Genomic DNA, 26,962 nt, shown 5'->3' on the forward strand with positions numbered 1-26,962 from the left:
CATCTTTGACACTGTAAGGTTTCCAATAGTCTGAACTGAATCGAGGTCTTGAAACTTTTACACTAGCTTATGATTTTGGTAGCTGGTGAACCATGGTAGCAACAGAAAGGCTGTAATTGCAAGGCACAGAGAACACGGTGCTAGCTGAATGTTAGCAAGGTGACATCCATCAATTAAGCAGTAAACACAGATTGCTGCTCAGGCTGATGTCACCCACAAGCAAAATGATCTGCTGAGAAGGCGTTGCTTTTAAAGCTGAGTTTTACTTTGCAACGTTGCCGCTTTTTTTAAGGTCTAATAACCGAGTGCGAGAAGAAGTGCTCCTGGACTCCCTCTTCGTTTTATATGCCGATCTTTTCTCACACGATTTCACATTTCAAACTGTGCAGAGTAAATTTGTACTGCCTAAGGGAGAGTTTTGTAAGATTTAAAACCGTTTTCTCTGGCCCTCATAACTTTTTTTTTTTATACATCTGTGTTTACGCCAGATTGAAAGAAAATGGCTGATCTTGCCAGAAATAACCACCGTTTCACTTTGTGCAGTGTGCATGGATGTGTCTGTGCACATTTTTTTTTTCTGTGTGTGTGTGTGTGCAGTTTAATTTGTCACATTGTGTTTCATGCTTGTATTAATCATGTCATCCCCTCTGATAGAAAACGACCTGAGTGGGGTGGGTGGCACCCTGCCAGCTTCTCTGGGCTGAGTCAGCTCCGTGGGGGATCATTACAAAGCAAATAATAATAAAAAAAGCCAACATTGGATTTGTAGTCAACTTCTTCCTTTTGTGTTTTCCGTTGAGTCTGAGGACAGCATGTTGTACTCTCTGTCTATCTCCAGATGCTCCACAGACGGCACAAAGTTCGCAATTGTCATCAGCGAAATCATTATCCCTGAATCTGAAGAATCAGTACAATCAGAACCTGGAGCAGCTCATCTCCTCCACGGCCGCGTGGCCCCTCTCCCCAAACCAGGTGGACTGCGCAGAGTCCTTCCTGAACCTGCTGAACCTGGAGAACAGCAGTAAGCCAGCAGCCTCGTTTGCTGAGCGGGACCCCTTCATCAGAGCCACTGGCACAGCGGATAACAAGGAGAGCTCCAACAGCGAGACTGTCCAGTTCTCATCTAGAAACTCTGCCAACCTGGACGAAAAGTAAGACTTCAGACCTCACGCTAATAACACACACAGGTCCGTGCAGGTTTGGATCTTATAGTTAATCTGGTGAAGAAATGCAGGAGGATGACGCAGCAACTTTAAATGTTACCACAGTGTGAGTTTTTAGTTGTTTTATGTGAGATCCAGCACTAAACAGCCTTACATTAAGCATCCTGCTTATTCTGGAGTATTATGGTTGACTAGCATAAATTAAGTACTCTGAGCTAGGAGTGTGGCAATTTTACTCCTTTCGCATATCTAGGATTGTACTTTTAAAAAGATATGATCAACGTAAATAATAGTTAAAATCTAAAAAGATATGCTACCCTAGAATGTGGGATACATTTAAGAAGTGTCATTTGTTTTACGCTTGTGTTCATTGCAATAACTATGGTGCCAAAATTACTGCAAGGAGCTGTGTAGCTAAGTAGCTTAGCAAATAGGCTAAAAACAAAATGTTGTCTCCCACTGCTACTTTACTGACAGATAGAAAGGTTGCCATCACCAACAGCTTTAAAAATAACACCCAGCAGACGTCCCCGAACAATCAAACAAAACTCGAGATTTACAACAATAGTTTGTCAGTTTGGCATACATTATAAAATCAATTTATCAGTTTGTTTTATAATTTTGTTGTGTAACTGGATAAATTGCAACGTGTCCTCGCGACAAGCCGTCTTCCACACCCCATATACATTATTGAGATGTGCTATAGAGGTGTTGTTGTAGCTCTTTTTATTTAACTTAATATAATGCACCTATTTCCCTTTACTGTAAGGCCTGAACCAGGCTGAACTTGATCCGTAGCACTTAGAAAATTCTGGCAGGTCAACTCTGTGACCTTCGCACTGAAGGACGTCAGCCACTTTCCTCTCAATGTCACTATTTGGAGCAAAGCTGGGCTAATTCTCACGCATCTTCAAGTCAACCCAAACGCATAAGGAGTTCTGGAAGAGTGTTGGAATGGTTTAGTGTCCAAATATATACGTTAAGCCGTTCGAATGTGTGAATCTTGTCGGTTTGTGTTCGGGGGTAACCAGGCGACAGCGACATAAACATCCAGTCGCTTTTACTGTTATTGCTGGAGAGCGGCACAGCTCAGCAGAAAACGCCTGCAGTTAATGAAAGAACAAGTGTAATCAAGGGATTATTTTGGGAAGAGAAAAAAAAAGACGAACAAAGAGGGGATGAGATTTGAGCTTAAAAGCAGGGATCAGAACAGCCTGTAAGAGTAGCAGATTTAAGAAAAACATTGTTACTCTGTCAGCTTTAACTCCTGTTCCTGTGTGTCTTTTTTTATCTTATAATTCACTCTAAACAGCTTTTAAAGCACATTTAAAGAGAAAAACAGCCTCTTTATTCATGGGGGCGATTAATAATGAATGCATCTAGCTTTTAAGGGATATGGGAACTTTTCTTTTTTTTTTTTTTGTTTTGCACTTGAAGCACATCCACGTCTGTACTTTTGGGGGTGTGTGTGGAATACGTGACTCGTACTGTAACTATGGAGCCAAGGCTCATAATCACATTTTAACAAGTTTTTAATCCTCTTAAAAAAAGCATGCACCACATGAAATTATGAAAACTTTACAGGACACAAAGGTTCTTTTTTTCTTCTTCTTTTTTTTTTAATGCTCTGTTTTCATTCTCACTCCCAGGGTTTGCTCTACTCAGAAAATTCTCTGCAGGCGTCTCAGAGGACAGCGTAGTAAAGTTGATTTCAGAGCTGAGAAAGGAGAAAAGATCTGGGATTGACTTAGCAGAGCTGTGTGTGTTATCTGCATGCTGTAATTCCATATGTCTCCTCTGCGTAGGTGCGTGTGTGTGTGTGTGTGTGTGTTTGTCAGTCTGCAGCTGAGCCCAACTCTCATGCTGTGGTTTTCCTACTGCACTGACTCCCAGGCAGTTATGGCTCTCATCCCTTTACAAGCTGAACCTCTTTCCTGCAACAGCATGCGTCTCAGTGGTTTTTTGTTTTTGTTTTTGTTTTTTTTTGCTTTGTGCACAAAGGAAAGTCAAAGCGGGAGCTACAAACGATTTAAAATTATGTAACCAGCTACGTTTTCTCGTCTCTTTGTATCTTACCATATTTCCATTTAGTGTTTTACAAAAGCTGCAAAAAAAAAAAAAAACTCACGAGGAAGTCGCATTTTTAACTGAAGAGATTATAAAGTAGCGTTCTCCCTTTTTCCCCCCATGTCTACTTCTGCTTGCCTCATCCCCTGAGTTATATCACCTTTATGCATATTTTACTCATAAAACATTGTGTTCAGTTTTCACTAAAAGAAAAAAAAGAGTGAAAAACTGAGAACTTTATTTTCAGCTTTGAAAAAAATAAAAGAAGACAACACCTGAACTTTGGTGACCTTTTTAGAAGTACAGTAATGTAGCGCAGTGACTCAACACCTTAAAAAAAAAAAAAAAAAAAGTTAGGTTGAAAAATGTTTGGGGAAAATCCAATATGTTACTCTGCTGCCTTGCCCGACTCCTTTGCATCACCTCTGCTGCAGTCAGACCGCCCTCCCCTACCCCCACCGCCGCACCGCATATTTTATTGCTTTCATTTTCTTTTGTTTCCTTGATTCCCCCAGTGGATTACTGTTTACAGCCTGAGTGGCCAGATTTTATGTTCTGCAAACTGGCAGACTAATACTGCTCTAGTCTCCTTTCTCGCCGGTCGGACCTTCTCACCCAGCCCCTCTTCGTCAAGCAGTGGATCCAGACTAAACATGAATCATTCATTTCACTTTTACGAACTCGTCTCCCATTGTGATCTACATGCGTCCTCTCGTCCTCTCTGTTGCCGAAGAACACAAACGGCCGTGTCTGACCGGTGTCTGCTTTGTCGTACAGATCAAGTGTGTGGTTAAGTTGACATCAAAATGCAGCTCAGTCGTAAACCCGTGACGCTGACCTCTCTGGGCTCCACCCTGGTTGTTTTCGCATCGCAAATAGACTCCAGCTTTACAGAGCCAAAAGCGGCACGGAGTGGAGCTCGGTGGGGTCAGTATGGTGTCACACATAAAATATGTGACAGACGACTCTTAAAAAGTTAATCACGTTTGTGCCGTTTGACTTCTTTTAAGTTTTGTTCTATTTTAGAGCGTTACTACTGCTGAATAAAATATACTGAGCTGATGGGTGACCCGTCCCGTCTCAGCAAAACGTCACCTGGGCAGGTTTCTTAGCGCCACATCATCATCATTCTTCTCCCACCGTGTTTGTCAGTTGAAATGAAGTGTTTGCTTCTAGCCAAACATGCCTGCATCAAAAACCAAATGACCTTTCTTTGGTCTTTTTTCTTATTTAGAAAATAATCCAAAAGTCTGTCAGTTTAAAGCAAAAGAATGCAATCTCAACATCGTGCAGTCATCTGCTTTATAAGAGAAACATTCAGAAAAATACTACTTTTTTGCCTTTTCTAATTGTGCAGCTACAAAACCGCTTACTAGTAAAGGTAGTTTCTGCAAGATGACTTTTACAGCTACCCCTTGAATCAAGACTTTCCTGTCGTAAGACGTCAAATTTAATGTTTGCTACAAACCACGTAGGGTGCATAGCCAACGTGTGGAAGACGGAGACTTATTTTCAACTTCAGTGCCCAAAATCAATTATTATATAGGCCTGTCAAAATAACCAATAAATCAGTTAATCACATGATTTCTCTTTCAACCAAAATCTGTATGGTAAAATTCTTCAGTCTGGTGTTTTCACCTCAAATAGCTCTTTTATTTTTTTTAAGAATAATTTTGTTCGCAGAGACTTCATGATTCATTTAAGGTTTTGCCTCTATGTTTTTGTTTATTTATTTTTGGATATTTAAAATGTCTTCCAGTTCCAGTGTTAAACGTTCATTAGAATGGAAAGTTATCTTTGAAATCGTATTATTATGCCATTACCATTATATCATTGCATTACTTCAAAGTGATCTCAAAATAACAATATATTTTATCGCAATAACTTCTGGGACAATCTGTCATTCAGCAAAATTTATCATCGCAGGCTTGTTGTTATGTAAAATTTGCAAAAAATTGACTTAACGCTTGACGATCCAGTTTCTTTTTCTTTTTCCTGGCTACCGTATGTTCAGTTGCTAATAGCTATAGCCTAGCCTGCAGTGAGTCACACTTTGCACAACAGATGGAGGAGTTATATGTAGCACGGTAACATCATATAAGGATGTTGTAGTAGTCAGAAAATACTTCTGTTGCCAGAGGCTCCACTAAGTCATAGGATGACGATTAAAGTCAGTTTATTCTCCGAGGATCATGACTGCCTGTACCAAACGCCTATCCTTCCAAGGCATTTTATTTAAATATAAGCGCGAAACAGTGATGTTTCACCGACTAAAGTTTGCAATCCCTTGAGCCGACTGAGCTAAAAACTGCGCCCTGCCCACACTTAGCAAATGTGAACATAAGCTTTCCCTATCTCACCATTCGAGTCTAGAGAATCCCTAACAATCTCACTCACAAATGAGCTCTTCGTGTGCGATAAGAACCGCTTTCCCCCCCCTCCCCTTCCCCTTGCGCTCCAGCCACATTGTACGGTGCACAATCGCATTTCCTGAAATTAGCTGTGATATTCCCTTTCCCTCTGTCACTTTTGTTCTACCCCCTCATCTTTAACGTCGCGGCCGGAGCTGCACCAGCAGATCTCGTCAGCCGATAACCCAATTGCACGGGTTCGATGGGAGTGTAATGGACGATGCTTCCTGGCGTTTAGGCAGAGCCGGTACTGTCAGCTAGATTTACACACAGTTATGTGGCGCTTGCTCGGAAATAGATACTATCAGTTGTGCCTTTCGACTTACTGCTGGTCTGAAAATGATCTTCTATAGGGTTTGTTGGGATAATGTTTGAAAGGGACTCTGTCAGGTATTGTTGGGCTTTTTTTTTTAGGAAAACTGATAGAAGTTTTGTCATTCTTCTGCCGAGCCTCCTGATCACCCACGTACATTCAAAATAAAGCACAAGTGTGATCAATTCTTCACAAAGCCAAAAAACCCACGGTCTCTTATCTGGAGTTGAATCCACCACCTGCTGTCTGCCTTTCAGTTGCCTCCATAATTCTGTTTTTTTTTGTGTGTGTCTAAAACAAAGACTTGAGTAAAAAAGGGACAATGCAACACATCTTTTAGAAGCCCAGCGGCATCTCCTCCTAGCTACCTGTTGTAATGCAGAGCTCCTGCCGATTCTTTTCCTAACTGGAAGCATTCACACTCCCCTCTTGATTGCCCGCTTTGCTCCTGCTTATTGAGCGGGGAAGACAAACACGCTGTGCCTCTGTATCATGTCGACTTCAGACGCCATGGGGGGGAGGGGAGACTCGTCGGAGCTTCTGTAGCACCTTTGCTGCTCCAGTCTCCTCATTGACTTTTCGGTGGCATTTAATTAGTCCAAAAATAAACAGTTTCCCCACAGTGACGAGCCTGAAACGATGCTGGTTTACGGGGTCCTGCCAGAGGTCCTGTGAGCTTCCAGTCATGAACAAATCTTTACTGGCAATAGTGCAAGAAACACAACAGGGCTGGGATTAAGACAGCTGTTAGTTTGCATATTTATAATATCTAAGTTGAAGAAACACTCGTGACATGTTCAAACTTGAGAAATAATTGTGTCACCACAAACACCCGCAAAGAACCGAACAATAAAGGTAAAATAGTCACAAATGTTTTGTAGATTATTTCAGCCGCAGCTTATTGATTTGGCTGATTTATTTCTGGTGTAAAGCTGCACACCGCTGCGCTGCTGCAGGAACCAGCAGCACTGCTGCTGGTTCCTGCCTACCGGCTTCTGCCAGCTTCTGTATGTCTCTCTTCCACCATCGCAGCACATTCGCCGTATGTCTGATCAGTCTCTCTTGCAAGTTTCTGCACACTTTTAAAAACAGTAGAATAATCTACTGTTACTGTATACAGCACTCTCGCTAGCACCTTTCTGATAATACTTTTTGGCCATTGGAAAGTTCTTTGTCATTCTGTTTTTCTGCCGCGTTTCATATGCAGAGAAAGGGATCTTTGTACCATTTCAATCCATTTCCCATATTCCTAACTAGATCATAGCTCAGACCATGCTGTACAGAGGGCACCTTCCTGGACCACTTGATGCCCGGTCCTACTTGACTTTTGTCTGGCCAAAGCACACAGCAGCCAAAGACATTTTGACAAGTTTGCATTTGCGATGTTTCGACAGAAAAAGCTTATTTTGGAAGCTTTCCTCCCAAACAGAGCCTGATAATTAGACAAGAGTCTGTCTAATTATTGTTATAGCCACCTCTCTTTGCTGCAGTTTCCTTTAGAGATTTTTTTTTATCTCCCTAAGTATTCAGCTCATTGTGCAGAATGACAAGATAAACATGGTTCATCATCCAAAAATAGATTTATTTCTCGCATTTTATTCATACCACACTGAAACATAGCGTGGATTAATAATTATAACACTACTAAATGTTCTAATCAACTTTAAAAACAATGGAGGACTGAACAGCCGAAAGATTTTGGAGATGCTTTTCCTGCAACAAATTTCTCTTTGGTCCAGCAGATAATCTTAAACTGGTCACAGTGGGAACATTTCCAGAGTTTGGTCAAATCAGCAGCGCTAACTGGAGAGTCCTGTTTGCGTTGCATAACACTAAAGGCATGAATTCATATTAGCGAGAAATACCAACCAAACCAGCAGCTCTGCCCACTTACTTAATTACATTCCCGTCTCCCACTGTGTCCTTTTTAGATTCTGCCAGAGAGGGAGCCAGGGTTTTAAATGTCCAACACAAAAGAGGCTCTGAAGTCACAGATGGTTGGACGCTCACTGGCCTTAAAACTCCTTCCTCTCTCGCTCGGTTCCCCCGATCGGCCGTAGTCTAACTGTTGCCTTTCTTTGGTACAGGTGTGAAGACCCGCTCCTGCTCATCCTCCTCTTCCTCTAACTCCCCCACCCCCCCCCATAAAAACCCACCCAGCTTGCAGCTGCTGCCTCAAAACCTCGCAGCTCATGTGTTCCATCGCTCTGTCCCCACTATCGCCCCTCTCATCGTTTCCTGCCTCTCCCCCCAGGAGCCTGGGGAGCTCTGTGCCACCCCTTAATCTTCCTCCCCTTCTTCCTCTTCTCCCCTTCTCCTCCCTCTGTGTGAGTATTACTCATCATAAGCAGCATGTGTCTGTGGCACAGGCATGGGACCGGGCATGTGGTGGGTGTGGGTGTCTGTGGGCTCGAGTGTGGGACTCGCCAGAGATTTTTCTGCTAACGAATGCATGATGGCTTCTATTTACACGCGGACGTTGCGCCTGCAGATTAATAACCACATTAGCATGGGGATAATCAGTCACTGCGGCGCTATTTGGTGCATGGCGGCTCCTTCTTCAACACTCGGGGTGGGGGTTTCCTCTTTCACGGACTCGCTTGCAAACAATAAATGCTCTTGTCCAGGTTTCTTATCAGAGGCGGTTCAGGCCGAGCGGTGAAGCTGTCGTAGCAGAGGCAGCGGCCCGTCTTCGTGTGCGAGCTTTACCCTCGCACTTTTTGTGATCTAATTTAAAATGTGTGTCTTTGTCACTTGCATGCTTAGCTTTTGTTGACTCAGCGCTCTTTCAGATGGATTATGTCAAGCCTGTCCTGCATCGGAGGTCAACGACACACAGTTTGAAAGATGTACATGAATACAAACTCTTTTAAGAATTGCAGTGTTATTTAAATGAGAAGCAGAGTAACAACTATTGCCCCCTATTTCCTCCTGCACACTGCCATGCAGCTGGCTAAAAGAATAATCCCACACTTTTCTCTGAAATGTGCCCAAATAGAGATATTTGCTGTCATGCAAAACACAGATAGGAAGAAATTAAATTACATAACATATTATGTTAGGTTCTATCAAGTGAAATTGCCTGTTAAAATAAATTATATTTACTTGTTATTTTTGTCTTTATCTGTAAAAACAGAGCAGCTTATGTAAATGTCCAACCCTTCCATCCATCCACTTTTGTAGATTTCATATTTGAAGCTCATCCTTTGTAGATTTTTATTTTTTACAATAATCTCAGATTGTTTTACTGTGTGTTCATGTGGATTATGGACCAAAGACGCCCATATTTTTTCCAATCCATCTTATTTCAAGATGCTTTCTTGTTTTTCCCATTTTTAAGAGTGGTCAACACACTCTAACGTTTTCTTTACAGAAACAGGAATTATGAATTACAAATGAAATATTTATCAAACCTCTGATCAACTTAAACAAGTAAATAATGCATTGAATATGCCGAGGTTACACTTGTTTTATGTGAAATGTACCAATTTTGCTAAGTATTTTCTCCACTGATTGAGTTTGTGGAAATAAAATAGAAAATAAAAGAACCTGTCAAATAAGAACTTTATCACTCTCAGAAAATAAACATGGAGGTTCTCTGCTGCACCTGCACTTATCCAGGCAGACTTGATGCATGCAAAACACATTTTGTTTTACATTCTGGAGGCAGAATGAAGGAGGGAATGAAGCATTTTGGTAAGGGAGGCGGGTTAGTGAGGCAGAAACTGACTTCATTTCGACTTGGCAATGAACAAAGACGGTGAACAAAAAGAGGCGATTTACTCCTTCACTCCACTGCTTATGATTTTAATAAAACAAATATTACCTTGGTAATTGTTTTATAAGACATACAAAGCTATTTTCACTGTTGGAAACACAACAGACCGTTTTAGGTATGCCTGAGTATCATTTCACTTTGGCGGACCTACGTATGAAGCATTCCTTCACCAAGTTACATTTCCTGGCAATTTCCTGTTGGAATAGTTGGAATAGAAAGTCAAGCAAACTTTTTTATTATTACGTCTCCTCATAAAGGCACTAAAGTATAAAAGCAGGTCCACTTGTTTAATAGATTAAGAATTGTGCCATTGTCTGGAGCGACAGTTTTCTGACAAAAATGATGCTTTTCAGTCAGCAAATGATAAATATAGCTCACCAGCAACACCGTCAACAACACTGATCCAAATTACCACATGTCAACTTGTTCTGAAAAATGTCACTGTCATGAATTATCTGTCAATGCCGGGCAATCATCCGCCTCGACTCAGGGAAACCTCTTCTTTTTAAACAAATGTTGGTGCTGCTTAATTTAGCAGCTGTGTAGACATTTGCTGTGATTATATTTCATCAACTCAGGTGGGGAAGTTTAAAATTACTTGAGTAACATTTTGAACAAAATGTATTTCTATAAGTAGATTTACTGTACCACGCTTCCTACTCGAGTAAAATACATTGCATGGCTGACAAAATGTAGTCTACACCAAAAGTAAAAAGTAGTCAGTATAGTGACAAATACAACTGTCTTGTATTTGGATCTTATGTGACCAACACAGAGAGAAACACATTTGGCCAATGGAAATAACACGACATGTTTTCAAAATGTGAAAGAAGAAAAATCTAGAAAGTGCGGTGTCCCTTTTTCAGCTCAGAAAATGAATGTTAAACGCGTCTAAAGATGATTGTTTTCCCCAGCTTTGGTCGTCGTCTTGTTGAATCAGAAACTGAAGGCATCATCAAGTTCTGTGATTTCATTACTCAGAAATGAACTTAACCACAGACCGGATCTCTCGGGGGAACAAAGTTAGCAGACTTATAACCGCGAGGATCCTCAGAGGAAGCGGGCCTTGTTATCGGGAGTCATTTTTCCAAGAGGAGGACGATAATTGTGTGTGGATGCGTGCGCTGGTGCTTGTCAAGGCTTTATTGTGGTGAAATCAGCGAGTCCCGTCTCTTCTCGCTTCCTTAGCCGCATCCCCCAGGCTTTGGCTCTTGTTCTTCCCCAGAGGCTTTCTATTTTCACAACAGTGAGCCTGTGGGCTGTAGATAAGTTTCTTGACAGACAGAACAACGGCGAACCAGAGAAGGACTCAGTGTCTCGTGCAGGAATAGCTTATGTCCCGCGCACTTAGGTTAATGAGGTATAATGTGAATAATGGAGAGTAAAAGTGGCTTGAGACCTTTTAGTGGGGAAGTGATGCTGGCTTGGAATTGGCTAAAAAAAGGAAATTAAGGGTGTCTTCTCACCTGATGGCCTGGTAGATTCGATTCGAGTGAGGACCAAAGTTGTTAGATTTTCAGAAGGTGTAGTTTGCTTTCACGCTGCACTGTGTCTTATTATCCAAAGTGGAAAAAACATGTTCATCCCTCACCTGTACTGAGGGATCGACCCAAAGAGAAACCCGAGAGCAACTTTCTTCTCCAAGAAATTTCAGCAAAAATGGATTGGCATCAGATTTTGTAAGATTTCTCTTTTGTCTTTAGTAAAAGGCCACAAGCCATTTCTCCCTTTAATGCTAGACTCTCGCCTTTGTTTTGGGTGTATTTACCAGGAATCCCATGACCTTTGGTTTGCTTCCTGTTTTTGGAGCAGTCTCCGGTTAGCTTGCATCCACATATGCATTCGAACCGTGCCAGAGTTCACTTTGATGGAACCTATTTGTGGGTTTTTAGGCAGACCAAAGTTCACTCTTTTGGTCCGCATTAGAGTTCGATTACACATTCACACCTGCCCAGATTCACTGAACTTTCTGGACAAATTTAAATGAACTACAGTTTAATTAATGTGGACTAAGCATCGCTGGAGTGAATGCACCCTAAACCAATAACCAGTATTATTATTAACAGGGTTTTTCTCTCCTTTCTACTTGTAGGTATAAACAGATAATACCCAAACTTGACCCTCCTCCACCTTCCACAAACCGCAAGCGATCCAGCAGAACGTTCTCTCCGGGGTCAGAGGTCCCAGCTGTGCCCACGCCGGCGGCCCCTAGCCGCAGCAGCAGCCTCTCTTTCCCGGACATCACCCCCAGCTCCCTGTCGTCCACCGATTTCCACTCGCTCAGCAACGGCGACAGCAGCTCCTCCTCGTCTTCGGCCAGCGAGGACTCGGGCGTCCGCTTCGAGACCAAGTCCCTGCTGTCGCCCCTTCGCGACGACGATGACCTTTTTGCCGACCGCGGGGCATTTTTGATAGCGTCCAGCAGCTGCGGAAGCCCCCTGGAGCAGCACGGCGGGGCGGTCGCTTCGTCCTCTGATTCGTCGACCACGGAGTCAAACACCATGGCCTCGCGTTCTGACAGCTGTGATCAGCCGCTGTGCTTTTCATCTCCTATGAACGACACCTGCCTTCATATCAGTTTTTCGGAGGATGAGCTTCTGGAGAGCAGCCAGGAGGACACCAATACGACCCAGCGGAGTTAGGAAGACTTAAATGTTATTCAGTCGACATAAAAAAAATAAAAAATCCAGGACTTGCTTTCAGACCCAACTATGTTTGCACAGGGCATCAATTTCAGGATCTTAAGTCGTTCCACTCACCTGTGACACAGTGCATGTGTTGCTAAAACGCTTGCTATTGTATCAGTAATTAGCCAATGAATAGATTTAGTATTTTTGTAATGAAATTTCTGATCTAATTTACTTTTTAGGGCCTAGAATGTTAAGCAGAGTACATGTAGCAATATATTGCACTGTCGAAGTCGTACTGAATTCACTGTAGAATTCAACACTAACAAAGGAAACACATTTTATTTTTGGTAGCCGTCGACGTGGAGCTGTTATTTTGTACGATGTTTCACCTTGGTGCAAATAAGTGGAAAAGGACGATCATTTGTAAAAATTCACAGTTAAGACAAGAGCAGGGGACAGAGGTGAAGTTGGGAAAAAGTTTCATCTCCTCAAATGCACCTGATAGGATGACGGACGGTAAGAAAGGAATTAGGAAGTCAGTGATTGGACAGAGGAGAGATAAAAGTCAGTCAGTTTAGTTGTTATGGTTGTTCTTGGGGCTATGGTTAGGCTCACATTCGCGGTTTCTTTTTTTTTGTCAAGAGCAAGTGGGATTTGGTTATGTCGAGTCTAGATGTACGCTGGTATCAAACGTTCATGGTAGAGTAAAATACCACAGTATCATGATATTGAAAACAAAAAGATATTGAAAACTTGATCTGAATGGTTTTGTGTAAAACTAAAGGCAAATACTAGGAGTGTAGCAATACATGTATGTCTTTAAAGGAGACAACATGCCATTATCAAAACTACGAAAAACAAACATTTCCATTTTTATGTCGTCACAAGCAGCGGTGATTTCATAAACAATCAAAAATCATCATGAAAATGTTTGTTAAATTGTGAATTTAAAGTAATAAATCTGAAACATGACTTTTATTTTGCCAACAACAACAGCTAACTGTTAGTTGGCTGCTGTCTTTTCAGTGTTTACAAATCCTTTATTGTGTTATCAGTCTGTCATTTCTTTTATTTTTTGTACAAGGTACCTGAAATGCTGCCAGATATGTGATGTAAAAGTGGTGGAGACGTCTCTGTTGTCCGACGGACGATGTCAGGGCAACAACTCAAGAACGACTTCCTTTTATACCTTAAAACGAGAATTCAAAGAGGTTAAAGCTCTCACCTTCAAACCTGGACCTCATTCAGATAACTTATAGTTTCAGTTTTTCAAATATAAATCCAGCATGTTGATTATTACAATGAAGATACACATGACGTTTATTAATCCTTATTTTAATTTTGAACCACAGACTTGTCTGCCATTTTTCATGCTTTTAAATCACTTGGAGCTGATTAAATCTGCATCATGAAGATGCAGGTGGGGATAAGGTGGATAGAACAAAAACCCAGCCAAATTTATTTGTTTTGAATTTCTTACAGCACAGCACTAGCGATGCACCAATATGAAAATTAATGTCTGATGTATATGTTGCCATGACGGCCAATAACCAATATTTCTGAAAAAAATACAATTTCCCTTGTAGTAGACCTACATAATGCAAAGACACTTTATTATACTTCAGGTGTAACATTTCGTGAATTTTGTACTCGGAAGTGTAAAAAATAATATCGTAGTAAAATTGGGTTGACTATTTTTCTTAGTGTGGGTTCAAGTAAAAACACGTTTAAAAACCTCTGCAGCTCAGCAATAAACGGCTGAGAAGTTTATGCGTTCACTTTGCTGCTTTGCTATTCTTTATGACTTCACTGAAAGCGCTCTGTTGTGAGCTTTGATTAGTAGACAGAGAAACACAATAAAAGGGGAGATGCGAGGCGAAGCAGCTGCGGAGGGATGGAGGCGATGGGTGCGGAAGTAAAATGTCCTGAAGGGAAACGTTTTACACCAAAAGATGAGGCTTTTCCCCAACATCACGTTCAGCAGGGAGTTTTACAACACTAACATGGCTGAAAATAAAACACAATAAAGAGGTGTAGCTGAAAACTATGGCACTTTACTCTCTCTTTTTTTTCCATTATTTATTCTCAGGGAACCTTCACGTTGGTCTGGGCTTTGCATTACCCTGCACACGGAATGATAGAAAGGTTAATGTGCCGTGTATGACGCCTACGTTCTCTGTACTGCTGAAATTACCTGTCTGTGCACGTACTTCATTCTGCAAGTCAGCTTTGTTGACAACCTTCTATATAATTTCCTGTAACCGTAGTACATTGGACCCGCAGACGGAGCTGAAAGCACCAAGGAGCTTACATATAGCAAAGTTTTAGAGAATTAGCTGAGTTGGCAGCAGAGAAGTCCTCCTCGGTTTGTTGATAACATTTGAATCGGATCTCCTTGTTTATAATACTCCTCGTTTTCCACACAAGTCTCATTAAGGCTTTGTGTCACTTTTTCCAGAGGCGTCTTCAAGCTTAGCGGTTCTCTCTGCCACGCGAAAGCCGAAAGGCATGCATGCACAGCACTGCCGTCACTGCCAGGCATTAAGACGAGGCTGACCGGCTTATTGCCCTCAGGGCCTCTGCGCAATGCACTCATTAGAAATTAGGCAAATAGGAATTCCCTTTGCTATGAGGTATTAAAGCTGTAATTTGTCCCAGAGCAGCTAGGATCTCAGAAGTGAAAGCAGCATCTCTTGGCACAGCAAGCATAAGAGTTGCATGTTTTGTAGCAAGAAATGCACCAATTAATCTGCCAGGGATCAGAATTGACTACATTAAAGGCAATAATGAGCTTCAGTCTACTGCTGCTGTGCAAAAGTATGTTTTCATGACGCTTAAAATTTTCAAACCATCCATCCATTTTCTTTGTACCCCACGAGAGGCGGGGTTCACCCTGGACAGGTCACTAGTCCGTCGCAGGGCAACACAGAGACACACAACCATGCAAACACACTCACACCTAGGGACAATTTAGAGAAACCAATTGACCTGACAGTCATGGTTTTGGACTGTGGGAGGAAACCAGAGTGCATGGAGAAAACCCACGCATGTACAGGGAGAATATGCAAACTCTATGCAGAAAGACCGGGCCTTGGAATCAAACCCAGAACCTTCTTGCTGCAACAGCTCTACCAACAGCAGCCCCCAAACCACCCAACTAATAATATAACTGGAGTAAATACAAAATGAGGATTCCATTTATTAAAGGAGACAAACGTATTCATACCAGACTTTATGTGAGAAAACAAATGACATCTTTGAATTTTGGTGACAACTGCAGTCGAGAATTTGAACACTGACGTCAGCTGAGAGAAGCAGAGACTTCAGGCTCTGGATGTTCTGTTTGTGACTCTATGAGCGAGTTGTTGATGCACTGGTGGAGTCATGTTGGTCATTTAAGTTGGATAAATTACCATTTTATCCAATTTGCCCAATGATTATTGGATAAGTGATCCAATGATCATTTATCCAATGATCAAAAGGCAATGTTTCACCTTCTGAGATCCTTTCATATTGCCAAACAGGATTTAAGTGCTTTGTTTTTTGTTGTTGTTTTTAAGAGTCAGGCAGTAATTACCCCAAGGTGAGGTGAGTGAAACTGAACCAATAAAGGTGGGAATCACAGTTATTTCTGGTTTGACAAGGGAGAATTTATTCTCACATTCAGTTAGGTGATTTGGATACATTGTTTCTCCGTAATAAATGAAATCATTGTTTAAAAAAAAAAAACATTTTATATTTGTTCATGTTATCTTTATCCATCCAATCATCTAGAGTCTCTTATCCTTGCAGGGTTGTTGGGGTTTGGTGTCTGGCAGGAGACACCAGGGACAGATTGCCAGTCTATTGCAGGTCAACACAGAGACACACAGGAATAGCAACCATTCACACACACTCAAAACTAAATGCAACAGAGGTAGGTTACTTTTTTTGATGATAATGATGATTTGAAATATGTATTTGTGATGAAAAAGAATTCAGATTAGATTTGTACTATTTCGCAGCAGCTTGTAAACAACACCGTATGAGATACCTTCTTCTGAGTTTAATAAAAAAAAAAAAGTCAGATAAGATTATGTCAACATTAATCTTGTAAGCTTCATTTTCTGTCAGGTTCTAATCTGCTGTCTGAAAAAACTTTACATGTTTGTTTTTTTTTACTTTTATGTCATAGTCCTTTAAAAAGCAAAATGTTATCAAAAAGTCAAAATCTGCAACTCAGACCTAAGAGAACACCAGAAATCAGTAATGGCGAGGAAAAGCCTCGATGCATCTCTCTATATAACCACCAGTTCTCACTTCGTGCCACCTTCCAACATGGTATTCCCCAGCCGGACAATCGATGATGCTGTCAGGCCGTCTCGCCTGCACTCTCTCCTCCTCCAGCGGTAGCTTCCAACCAAGTCCAATGAGCCCGATCAATACCGGGACTGCTTTTTGATCTGCGATCAATGCGATGCAGCTCTTAAGAGCCACGTGGCAGCTCCGGCTCTGAGGTTTTACACAGACGCTTAAAACACAAGGCCGTCGCACTTTGTGCAGTCATTAATGCTGCAGAAGAGGCATTAGCCGCCTGTGTGAGCGGACCGGGGCGAGCCTGCCAGTGGTCAAAGCTAATGCGAGGCTTGTGATCACAGCGACGCGGGCGAACTCAACAAGCTCCTAACTGCTACCAGCAGGGCTGCAGATAAAGCAAACGGGGCTGACTTTATTGTTGCGTTTTCCTTTAATTATTCAAGAATGCATGTGCTCTGAAATTTCATTCTGTTATCTACATCAGAGGAGTGTCAAGACTAAAAAATGTAAACAAGGTGTAGGTTTTTTTTGTTGTTGTTGTTTTTTACTGATTGGAAAAGGCCTTAATGGTCAGATAAAACGTTAATCCTTCACTTTTTTATAGTGGAGGGTGACATAAGCAGTAGTTACAATAAACTAATATAATACAGAGCAATTTCAAAAGGTGTTATACTTTAAGCTTAGGGGGTTTTTTTAATGTAATTTTGTGATTATTTAGACCTAGTCTGTTGCTACTGCCAGGCAAATTAAGATTTAGGATAATACCTTTATTTTGAAACCAACAAGTCTGGTTTAGTTCACCCTTGCCACCCTTCACCCTTGGTTTAACTATAGGTCTGCATAATAAATGTATGAAAAAGTTCTATATGTGTTTAAATGGCATTTCCATGTGGGTTTGGCTGCTAGATATTTCAGACTTTGATTAATTGTTTTTTTTGCTTGTTTGTTTTTGGTTTTTTTGTACATCTGTCAGCGAAGCGAGTCATCATGGTTTTACACAAAAATTGAAGAGTGAGCCGTGTAGTGTAAAGCCAATACTTGGAGGCTGATTATTGATGAAGAGCAGATGGGACTGAATATAGATCGACAGTCGGTCTAAGCAGCAGGAAAACTAATTCAACAGAGGACTGAGAACGTAGCAAGAACATAACCAGAAACCAAACTAACCAGAAAGAGGAATTTACACACACACACACACACGCACACGCACACACACACACACACACACAAATCAGAGGATTAAGCTTCTCCTACATCTTAAGTTTGTCTTTTATTTACATACACTTTTCCTGTCTTCCTGTAGCAGAATGAGAGTGAGTCACAGATAATATTCTTAGCTGAATTTCTATCAGGCTTTTCCCCTGACATCGTTGTGCTGCTGGGAACCTTTTGAAGCGACATGAATGTAAAACTATTTCTTGTCTGACCCTCTAGCAGAAACAATAACCTTGGGTTCAAGATATTTCTTCTCACAGAAACGTTTCTTTTTGAGGTCAAGAGAAGAAGTAATAACGTTTCCTCCCTCTACTATTAGAACCAGATTAAAAAAAAAAAAGGTAATCTATGCCCTCCGAAAGCCACGCATCTCTCTCTGCTTGCTCTCTGATATTCGACACAGCTCCACAATTTTCTACAAGTTGCAGTGACTGAGACGGGGTGTTTCTTTCATGATGTTTTAGCAAACAGAAAGAGTCATCCAGGAAGGGTCAGAGCTGAAGAAGGTTAATTGAAGGGTGCCATATCCATGCTGGTGAGTCATACACCTTCCTGAGAAAATAAAAAAACACTTTCAAAGTGGGCACATCAATCCTGTGCGCATCTATTAAAACCATGAAAGAACACATTTAACAGGTCTTCCTCCATCCTTCAACCAGCAACCCTTTCCCCACAGCATGATGCTTCTGCCACTGTTTCTCATCATGGGGATGACATGTTCAGGATAATGTGCAGAGTCGAATTAACACAAGGAAACTTTTTACAACTCGAGAAGATCATTTTATTTATTAAGGGGTGTCAGAGGAAAGAGGGCTGACTTAAAAAATTGTGTGCTGCTTTGTGTTGCTTTTTCACACAATACCAAATCAAATTTTAAAAACAAAGTTTTTACCGACAAACAGAAAACATGAGTCAGGAAGTGACCCACAGGACATTCTCTTATTTATGTGGATGAAAAAGAAAAAGAGCAGAAAAACACAAGAACTGTTTTTTTGTTGTTTAAAACAAGTTTTTGTTGTTGGTATTGTAGAGATTGAGCTCATAGTTCAACACAAAGAGAAAATGCAACAACAAAAAACTAGAAAGTTTCTGAAGAAATTTAACCGGGGCCTGCCAAAGTCAGTTGAAACCCAGCGTTCTGATACTAAAAAACTAGCATCAATGCTAAAGAAAGCTGCAATGTACTCAACAGCATGTTGAGAATCACAAGCATGTTGAGTAACATGGACTTATGCCATTCTATAAGTTAAAATTAGTGTATAAGCTAAAATTAACCAAAATGCTAATGTTAGCCTAAATGCATGTGGAGCATCACTAGCATGTTATTTTAATTTGACTTGCTCCATTCAGTATACTAAACATGTCTAATTAATAAGAAAATTAGCTAACAGCTAACTTTAGGGAAAAGACTAATGCTAATGGGGGGCAGTGAAATGCTAATTTTTGTGCTAATGTTTACTAACCTGAGAGAAAACCATAATAAAGGCTAATGTTACTGCACCACATAAGGCTTTTATTTTGAAACTTTCAGTAAGCTTCATTTTAAATGGCCACACTAATCCGTAACAGTGTGTAACAGTGGTTTGGTTAATCCAGCTATATAATGCCCAAAACAGCAAGTAGTTATAAATACCAGCTCAGCCCTGTGGTACCTGAGAGTTCCACCATTGTTGTAGTTCTTAACTCCCAACTCAGCCCTCCTCTGCCAACTCTGAAAATCAATCTCTATTTCTGAAAAAAAGTAGTCCAAAGTACAACTGCTTCCCATTCAGGAACCATGAGATGTATTCAAAAACCGTTTGAAGCTATGGGAAGGCTATTTGTCGTCTCCGATAGTACCGCGCATTGGCATAAATCCCNCCATTCAGGAACCATGAGATGTATTCAAAAACCGTTTGAAGCTATGGGAAGGCTATTTGTCGTCTCCGATAGTACCGCGCATTGGCATAAATCCCGGGGGTCCGGATCGCCCCATTCTTGGAAAAGTCTAGAGTTGTCCCCAAATTTAAACGGAGACTGCCAAAGTGTGCCTGTTCTGATGCTAAAAATTAGCATCAATGCTAAAGTAAACTACAATGTACTCATAGCATGTGGAGAGACACGAGCATGTTGAGAAACATTGACTTCATTCAATATCTTAAAATTAGTGTATAAACTAAACTTAGCCAAAATGCTAATTGTTGTTCAAAAAACATAAGATTTCTTCTGCTCTTTTGAAATACTATAAGTACTTCTGTAGCACTTGTACTAAGGGAATAGATGTCACAGGCACGTGCAGAGGGGGGAGGCTGGGGGTGCTTGAGCACCTGCCCTTTTTGCTCCTTGCCCCCAAGTGCCCTTTTAGTCAATTTTTTTTTTGTTGTTATTTCCTAAGCCCTCTTCTGACACATAACATGTACTAAAATTATTTGTAATTATTATTTTTTTTTTTTGTTGTTGGGTATTTTTTGTACAACAGAATAAGCCCTCCGGTCACCTTGTTACCTTTGAACTTTTGCCCGTGACGCATGACGCAGCTGTCTCTCGCGCAGTGAGATAAGGCGGCTAACTGCGGCGCTCAACGTAGCGAACGTTCCAGATTACAGAACAGTTTTTGAATTAAAAAAAATATTTTTTGGTGAATAAAGTGGAGTAGACTTGCTTCTTGGGTTGCATCAGGTTGCATTGTGCCCTTGTTTATATTTTTAATAGTGTAATTCTGTAAAGACAAAATATGTCTGGTGGTCTAGCTCTGATTTACATATCTTGCTAAATGGCGGGTTTGAATATTGCAATACTTTCCTATAACAAAATAGACCTGCAGAAAGAAATTAATAAAATATCTTGCATATGCATAGTTGTATGTTCTATATAGAGATTTTTCTTAGCTTTGATTGCAAAATTTTGTAATTTATCATTGTTTTATTAAACTCTGAAAACTGTGTGGCTTTAATATTCTGTCCTAGAATGTGGTTAGATGTGCCCTTTTTTTTTTTTTGAGCACCTGCCCCTTTAGTGGTCTCTGCACGGCCCTGACAAATCTGTCACCTTACGCACTTGGTCGGTGGCTTCTTTAATGTCATTTAGATACCTGTCCTTGTTTTCGAGTAGTAACTTTAACTGATTATTTAAGTATCTATTTTCTCTCTTCAGGTTTTTCCAATCAGATTCTGTCTGGGCAAAACTATTTGTTACAACCGCAGCCTCTCTCTGTTACTGTAGGCTAAGAGCTTGGAGGTCTCGGCCTGCTGCTCCATGAGTTTACTCACCTTGTATTTTTTTTTTCATCAGACGCTCTTTTAATCACCTGTTTCGCTGTTTTTTCACAGCTAATACGCCTGAAGATAAATTGATCATTGTTTTAAACTCTTGCTTAGGTCCATCTATGGCTTCCTCCATTGAAGTTTTTGGAAGTTTCTTCTCAAGAATTTTATTTTCCTTCTCTGCCTCTTCCAACTGCTTTTCCAGAGCATTTACCTTGACCTCAAGAAGTCTGTACTTGTCTCTTTCTCTCAAAATCTCATTAATCTTCATGCCGATTTTGTCGATCTTTTGGGACACCTCAACCTCAAGTGTCTTCACTTCACTTTGATGCTTTTCAACCTTCACTTGGTATGCTTTGATTTCAGTCATCATTTGCCTTTTTTCTGCCTCAATCTTCTCAACCTGCAGTTTTGAGTCCCTCTCGATATTTTTTAAAGAGGTCCATCTATTATTCCAAATAGGAGTGTTATGGGGGGAAACGTTGTGCTTATAGATTAATTTCTAATACTGAAGGACTTGTTGGTGAAATTTGGTGAAGTTCAACTGGAAGTTTATTAATTTCAAAGTCACATTTTAAAAGGAATTCTACCCCACCAAAGTCTAAGAAGATTTTAGCAGGGAGGCCAAACCAAAAGCTCTTGTCATGTTTCAGAAAGTTTTGTCGAAGTTTTAAGCAACCGTTTACAGAGTCAAAATCAAGTGCACTGAGGCCTCCTTCTTCCAGTGATTTTATAATATCATCTTTTCTAATGTAGTGATGTTTGTTTTTCCAAATGACAGTAAAATTATTTTGATTAACTTTTTTCATTATGTTATTGGAAATTTCTAAGGAGTAAGACGGATAAATAAGTCTTGATAGACTTTCCATTTTTGAGAGTAAAATTCTTCCAAATATTGAAAGGTCTCTTTGTAGCCATGTGTTTAAAATAGTTTTATTTTTTAATAAAATATTATCTAGGTTGGCAGTTGATCTAAAAGTTATATCTTTGTGTTGCTGGGCTCAGGCACAGATGACATCCGGAGTTGTCTTTGCGAATAAAAAAAGGTTTAGTTTACCTTCCATGCATTACATAGTCACTGCCCTCCCTATGCATTGCTATGGGCAGGCGCCAATAAAGAAAGAGACATTCTATTGGGTGTAGAACAATAGGTTCCTGCCATGCAATGCATGGAGGCAGCGACTGCCTTGCCTTGCGAAGTCACAGCACTGCTATGGGCAGGCCCCAAAACAACCAGCACAGATTTACCGCCAAATGAATAACAATGCAAACATTATTTTTTTGAAAGCAAAATATCCAGCGGGCCTCTCTGGGATATGATAATTGACAGTCTGCAGAGAAAGTAAGGACGATGGAATTACAGCATAATATTTTTTCTGGCAGCGCTGACTGAGAGGTGCAGCGGTTTCTCCTGACTACTGTGGGCGACGCGCGGCCGTCTCTCGTTGCAGCGCTGTACATCGGAGCAGAATCTGGCACAGATTTTAATCTGATCTGAAGACCTAGAACTGTGATAAAAGTTTGGTACTCTGCAATTTTTTTTTTTTTTGGGGTGGGGGGCTGAGGGGGTGGCACTAATGTGTTATTTTGGTGCCCTGTATGAATTGATGTAAGTTTAAAAAGACAAAAAGGTTGTTTAATGATGTTGGTTGCCTACATCACCAGAGAGGTCACAATAACTAGCCCAAACCCATATTCTACTGCACCTCATATATCTAGCTCAACCCTCTCACTCCCTCTGTGACAACAACTTTTAAGCATTGACAGATATAATTTAGAGCCACCCTTAGTCTGCAGCAGAGCTAGCAGCTATGTAATTCTGTTTGCCTCTGAGTTATTTCTTCAGCTCTCTCTCTCTTTGTGTGTGTTACACATTCAAATGCTCTGCAATTTTTCAAACCATTTTCCACATGGTACACATGAACCCAATATCCTGTTTGCAGACTGCTTTCTGTAGTTAAATAGATTTATTATGTAGGGTTTAAGCTGGGCAGAGCAGGTTTTCTGTTGCAAACCCTTTGGGTTTGCTAAAAAAAAAGAAAAAAGAAAAAAAAAAATCTCCCAATATGTGAATTTACCTGACAGACGGATGGCATTTTTTCTAGAAAACAGGAAGGCATCATGCATATCACTTGTATTTAAATGTAATTTAAGTTGCAGCTTCTTTTTCCGCAGTTCATGTTGCTTTGTGTTCAAGCTTTTTTCAGATACAAAAGAAAGCGTTCCCTGCTGACACCAGATTAGTGTTTTCATTCCCCCCGACTGCTGCGATCATTTCAGCACTCAGCATTGTGGGATATGATAGGCAAGAGAATGGACTGCAGATTGTTGAGAGGTTTTTTTTTTTATTATTATTATTTTTGTTTGGAATGAATACAATGCAGGAGTAATTTTAGCAACAATGTCAAATGAATGCTTTTTGCACAAAAACACAGTTTTAATGCCTCCTGGCTCTGTTTTGGCTACAGACGTCAGACGTCATCGTGTGGTACCATGACAGTTAGAGGAAGATCAGGAAGTTTACATTTCCATCTAAAATTCTTAAAGATTTGGTCATTTGTCTTTTGGTTGCCCTAAAAATTCCTACGAAAACTAGAGCATTTTTCTTTTTCATTTATATTATTTTTAAGTTGATTAGAGTGGCTAGCAAATATAATTATTGTTCTATGATGTCCTGTTTCCCTGGGGTCCAACTATAAGTTTCAGTAATTCCAAAAATTGACAATGACAAAAGAAAATGGCTTTCATGTAAGTCATAAGGAATCTAGAGCTTTAGAGTTGATCTGGCATGACTCTGAGATTGCTCTGCAATATTTCTCTCCCTGGATGGGAAAGACATGATAAAACTGTGGACTGATCTGTTGCAAATGGCTTCGCAAAGTATAAAAACTTTGTGGCATCTTTCTTCAGGTTGTTCTAATTGAGGCTGAATTTCCCTTTTTCATTTTCTAATAATTTAAAGTTGACTCACAGCCAACATCGGATGATTATTGACAGCTTGTTCCTTATAGTGCTGTCATATGTTTAATATTTAGCATTTACTTCTCAAAAGAAAATGAAAAAAAAAAAACCAAAACAAAACAAAATAGAAAAAAACAGAACATTTACATCAAAGATCTGCATTATTCCTATTCTGATACATGAGACAAAGTCTTTGGTCCAAAAATGACAATCAGAGAATCTCATTGCATTTGATGTCCTTGATTACTCTCCTTTTAAGTGTGGGAAATGCTTGGAGTAGTAAACCTTTGAAACGTTATCCCTCTGAATTTAGGTGAAGGGTTTTCACATGTGGTAAAGTCAATACACCGCTCAATCTAGCTCTTTTTTTTTCTACAAGATGAGACATTTGATCATTTAACAGCACGATTACGGTTGTTTTTAAGCTATTCCTTCACGACTCCCCCTTAAGCTACATTGCCAGTTCTTTTGATGATGTTCACTCCGAGACTCCAATAGTATCTGCTACCCAGTAACTAGCTCTCGGTGCAACCTCCGCAGCCCGTGTAATTGAATCTGAGGCCCATTTAATCAGTCCACTTCACATTATTTTATTCACTGCTTTTAACAAAGTGAGGAGGCACTAAAAATGATGCTCCATTAGATGGAATAGGCTGGAAAGCAGAATGTTTATCCTCAAATTACTTGTCTGGAAATTAATTTAAAACACAGCTGAAGGAAAATGAGAATTCAAAACCGAGTTGGCCCCTTTGTGATGGCGGGCTCTGATACTAGACAGTGAGATGTCTTAGCTGGTTGAAGCAGGCGGAAAAATACCTGTGTTTCAGCTTAGTTTTTGGCAGACTATGTTTGAAATTTGTGTTTTCTTGCTTTTGGATTTGCCTCTAGCCAAAGACCAAAAACTACTTTTGCAGTTCCACCTGACTTCATCCACTTAAATGGATGAAGTCCATTTAATTTAACCCACTTAATGGGTTAAATTAAAGAATGAGTAATTTAAAAAAAAATGGAGTTACCTTATAAGTTCTAACCACTGTTGTGCCAGTAGTTTGCAAAACACAAAAAAGAATTTGCTTTTGAAGCTGGTCAACATGTACAAGCACAGGTGTGTTGACTGAAGTCATCCAAAAGCGAGTCACTCAGATAAGCTCATCTAATCCAGCTAAGTGGTCCTTCTGCTGTGCTCAAAGCCCGCAGTTCGGCACAGCTGATATTATTGACATCATAATGTCACTCAAGTTTTATTGTCAAAAGCAACACTTTTTGTCTCAGTTCAAAATGCTTGTTATCTTTCATCTGCTGTCCCCAAATGTACAAAATAAAACATCTTAATGGCATGAAAAGATGATCACGTTTAAGTAAATAATGATCAAGCACTGTCCAACTCTGAAAAGTTACTTGTAAGTTTGTTTTGTCTTATTCCAAGTGAAGTAATATATTTGCACTTGAAACTAGAACAAACAGTGTTTTTGCAGCGTACGCTTAGTTTTACGCTACATTATTCAAATACTTTGCCTGCACTGATGATTTCCTCACCTCAGCATGCCAAATGCTTGAAATTGGCTCCAGTAGCAGGCCATTGGGAGCAATTTTGTTACAATTATTTCAGTGTATGTGGGTACTAACTTGTGTACTATATAAAACATTAAACTCTCAGCCTCAGATGGTCAGGGAATCAATGAATATGAAAGAAATGCCAACTAATTTACACAGTCATAACTTTAACACAAAATTTTAGTACATACATTGTGTTGGCAGGCATCAATCACAAAGTGCATTGCAAAACTATTCGCCATGATTTTGCTTTTTTGTCACACCCAAATAAAATAAACAGTTTTCAGAATTGAAGATGATCTGAATCAACACAAAATACTAACAAAAGATTTAATAGAAATTGTCTTTCTTAAAGGGAAAAACTGTCCTCACCCTGTATGAAAAAAATAATTTTCCTAACTGCCATAAATCATCTATGATAACAATATTGTAGAATATTTGGTTTTTCTATTTCCTCCCAATGTCTTTCCTATTGGTAGATCATGAACTTTGACCTTTCATGAGGCAGGTGAGGCCTTCAGTGCCAACTTTCTCGAATGGTACTCAAACAAACACCAGGCTGACATGCCCTCATTGATTTGCAACAGCGGGGAATCATTTCGTTAAGATCTGTCGTGTTTATCTGTGTGTGTGACCTTGCTCATAATCTGCCATCTGGACTGAGTGCTTAGCTCAGCCTTCATACACATGGACAATCAGGAAAAGTGACTCACGGCTCTCTGCAATGGAAATTTTATGTTTATAAAACGCTTCATTTGCACTCATTAACTTCTCCTCAACAACAACAACAGCAGATGAAACAAATTTCAACACAAACCCTGCCCTGAAAATGAACTTTTTATTTCTGTTTTTGTCATCTGCATTATTAATTTGCTGTTTTTGTTTTCCCTAAAAACATTTTAGTCTGTGTAGTCCCTTAACAATTCCACTGAAATGGAAAATAATAATACTTTTTTGTTTTTGTAAATTAAAGAATTATACATGTTACTCGGTCAGACAGGAACCACAACCCTTCTGCCTAAACACAACAAAAACTTATAGATCACGTTTTTTGTATTTCTGGTCTCGATTAAGTTAGTTGATTTATTTATTATTTTTTTTATTTTGGTAAATTATGATTTTCTGTCCTCATAATCTTACACTTGCACTTTACATCCACACTGGAAATAGTCTGGAGTGGATTAATCTGGGAAGTCAGTAAAATATTGTGAAGGACAAATTAAATCCAAGTGTACACAATGGAATCTCAACAGAACCAAACGACTTAATATATACTGCTCAAAAAAATAAAGGGAACATTTCACTTTAATTTTGTGTGTGGCTCCAAATCCA

At 40.1% G+C, this 26,962-nt stretch overlaps 1 protein-coding gene across 2 annotated transcripts in view; it reads left to right on the top strand.

Annotated features, from left to right (window-relative positions):
• Positions 1-14,409, top strand: part of LOC103135922 (carboxyl-terminal PDZ ligand of neuronal nitric oxide synthase protein) — a 54,373-nt gene extending 39,964 nt beyond the window's left edge. The window contains exons 10-12 of one of the 2 annotated variants that reach the window (XR_001661709.1): positions 839-1,151; positions 8,042-8,281; positions 11,825-11,913. Coding sequence is in view for 1 of the 2 variants with exons in the window: in XM_007548944.2 (XP_007549006.1) it covers positions 839-1,151; positions 11,825-12,374 (863 nt within the window). In the remaining variant the exon portion in view is untranslated. Of the gene's footprint in view, positions 1-838; positions 1,152-8,041; positions 8,282-11,824 lie in introns of both variants that reach the window. The other variant, XM_007548944.2, reaches the window with a different exon arrangement.
• The last annotated feature ends 12,553 nt before the right edge of the window (positions 14,410-26,962 follow it).

Source organism: Poecilia formosa, unplaced genomic scaffold (genome assembly GCF_000485575.1).
Source record: "Poecilia formosa unplaced genomic scaffold, Poecilia_formosa-5.1.2 Scaffold28, whole genome shotgun sequence".
NCBI classification, from domain to species: domain Eukaryota; kingdom Metazoa; phylum Chordata; class Actinopteri; order Cyprinodontiformes; family Poeciliidae; genus Poecilia; species Poecilia formosa.